The 1,402-nt window shown below is 43.7% G+C and overlaps 1 protein-coding gene across 1 annotated transcript in view; it reads right to left on the minus strand.

Moving 5' to 3' along the window:
* LOC107577115 (homeobox protein XHOX-7.1-like) overlaps positions 1 to 1,068 on the minus strand; it is a 7,661-nt gene extending 6,593 nt beyond the window's left edge. The window contains exons 1-2 of the mRNA XM_016263226.1: positions 781 to 1,068; positions 6 to 91 (exon numbers count right to left, since the gene is read on the minus strand). Coding sequence (XP_016118712.1) covers positions 6 to 91; positions 781 to 1,027 — 333 coding nt within the window. The 5' untranslated portion in view covers positions 1,028 to 1,068. The remainder of the gene's footprint in view (positions 1 to 5; positions 92 to 780) is intronic.
* Positions 1,069 to 1,402: the final 334 nt, after the last annotated feature.

Here is a 1,402-nt window from a genome sequence, read left to right on the forward strand (position 1 = left end):
AGCGCCAGCAGCTGCGACGTGCTGAACGGGGTCCGAGGCTTCCGGATGGTTTTGTGTTTTCTCAGAGGACACGCGGGAGGACTGAGACGCCCTGGAGACAACAACAACACACTGACCTTTACACGCATCTCTCACACTACTTTACAGCTCTGCAGATCTATCACTGTCACACCAAACCTCATAATGCCAATATAATGAGATGTAGGCAATATGGCATTAAACGTACCTCACCTAAACTTGGATCAAACTGATGCAAATAAGTTCATAACAGTAGCAACCATAATCGTAGTAAAATATGTGGCATAGGCCTATGCTGATTTTAATCACCATAAACATGCACGTAAATGTCTTTTGTCTTTGGATGTAATCACATTATTGGTGCACTTAAACGTGGTCAGTGATTCTTAACAGTCTTGAATGCCTTCCAGAACTTTTAAATATGTCTTAGATCATGTTGAGGAAATGTCATTGATCATGGTGACCTCAATCAAGCCAAACAAGCCACAAAAAACATGGTTTTCCTAAATAATAAAAACATGCTACACTAACCATAGTTTAACTAAGGTATTTGTAGTAAAACTGTAGCTGTACAAATGGTAAACAACCCCCCCAAAACAAAAACAAAACCATGGTTACTGCACTTCTACTATAATAAAACTATGGTTAATTTTCGTAAGGTGTGCACATGGTTGCAGATATGAATCTGAGCTCGTATGTACTCGTTGAAAGCATGCATCAGTTTATTCTACTTTGGCCACAGTACACATGACTGTAACTCACGGGGAGAGAGCTGATGGAGCCACGTGCTCTCCTGCAGTTTCAGAAGGTCAACAGAAAACGCCAAACGAGCACCGGTCCGGTCCGGGCTGAGAGCGCTGTTCGGTCTCCGGTCTGCCATCAGTGCCTCGACGCTGAACGGGAGGATCTCCGGTCTCTCTGCGTCCTCCTCCACACCGATGCTCGTCTGCATGTCTCCGTTATCTCCTGAAAGCACACGGGAGTGATCTGCAGAGGCGTGAGAGGTCATGCAGGAGTTTCGGATGCTCAGAACATGCTGAAGTACTGTATGCTAATCACACGGGCGTCATCCAATCAGAACAGAGCGGGGCGGGGCTTAAGTTTCTCCTGAGGTTCGACTGTCGTGCGGATCTGTGTTGAGTATTGTTGCAAGCACAGAGCAAAATAAAGGACGATACTGTGTTTTGTATGCCTTTTAAGTGTTACCAAATTAAAGATAAATAACTGCATTTTAAATTATTGTTTGACTATTATCCCTCATAGCACACGTACATCACAGAGACTCTCTATTTACATCTGCAAGAGGTTTTTTTTTAGAGTGTTTGCTCATCTGCAATACGGACGTTTCCTATCAGATGTCAAATAGACGTTTAGAAGACGTCTT

This window comes from Sinocyclocheilus grahami, unplaced genomic scaffold (assembly GCF_001515645.1).
Source record: "Sinocyclocheilus grahami isolate Dianchi unplaced genomic scaffold, SAMN03320097.WGS_v1.1 scaffold5159.1, whole genome shotgun sequence".
Taxonomy (NCBI): Eukaryota; Metazoa; Chordata; class Actinopteri; order Cypriniformes; family Cyprinidae; genus Sinocyclocheilus; species Sinocyclocheilus grahami.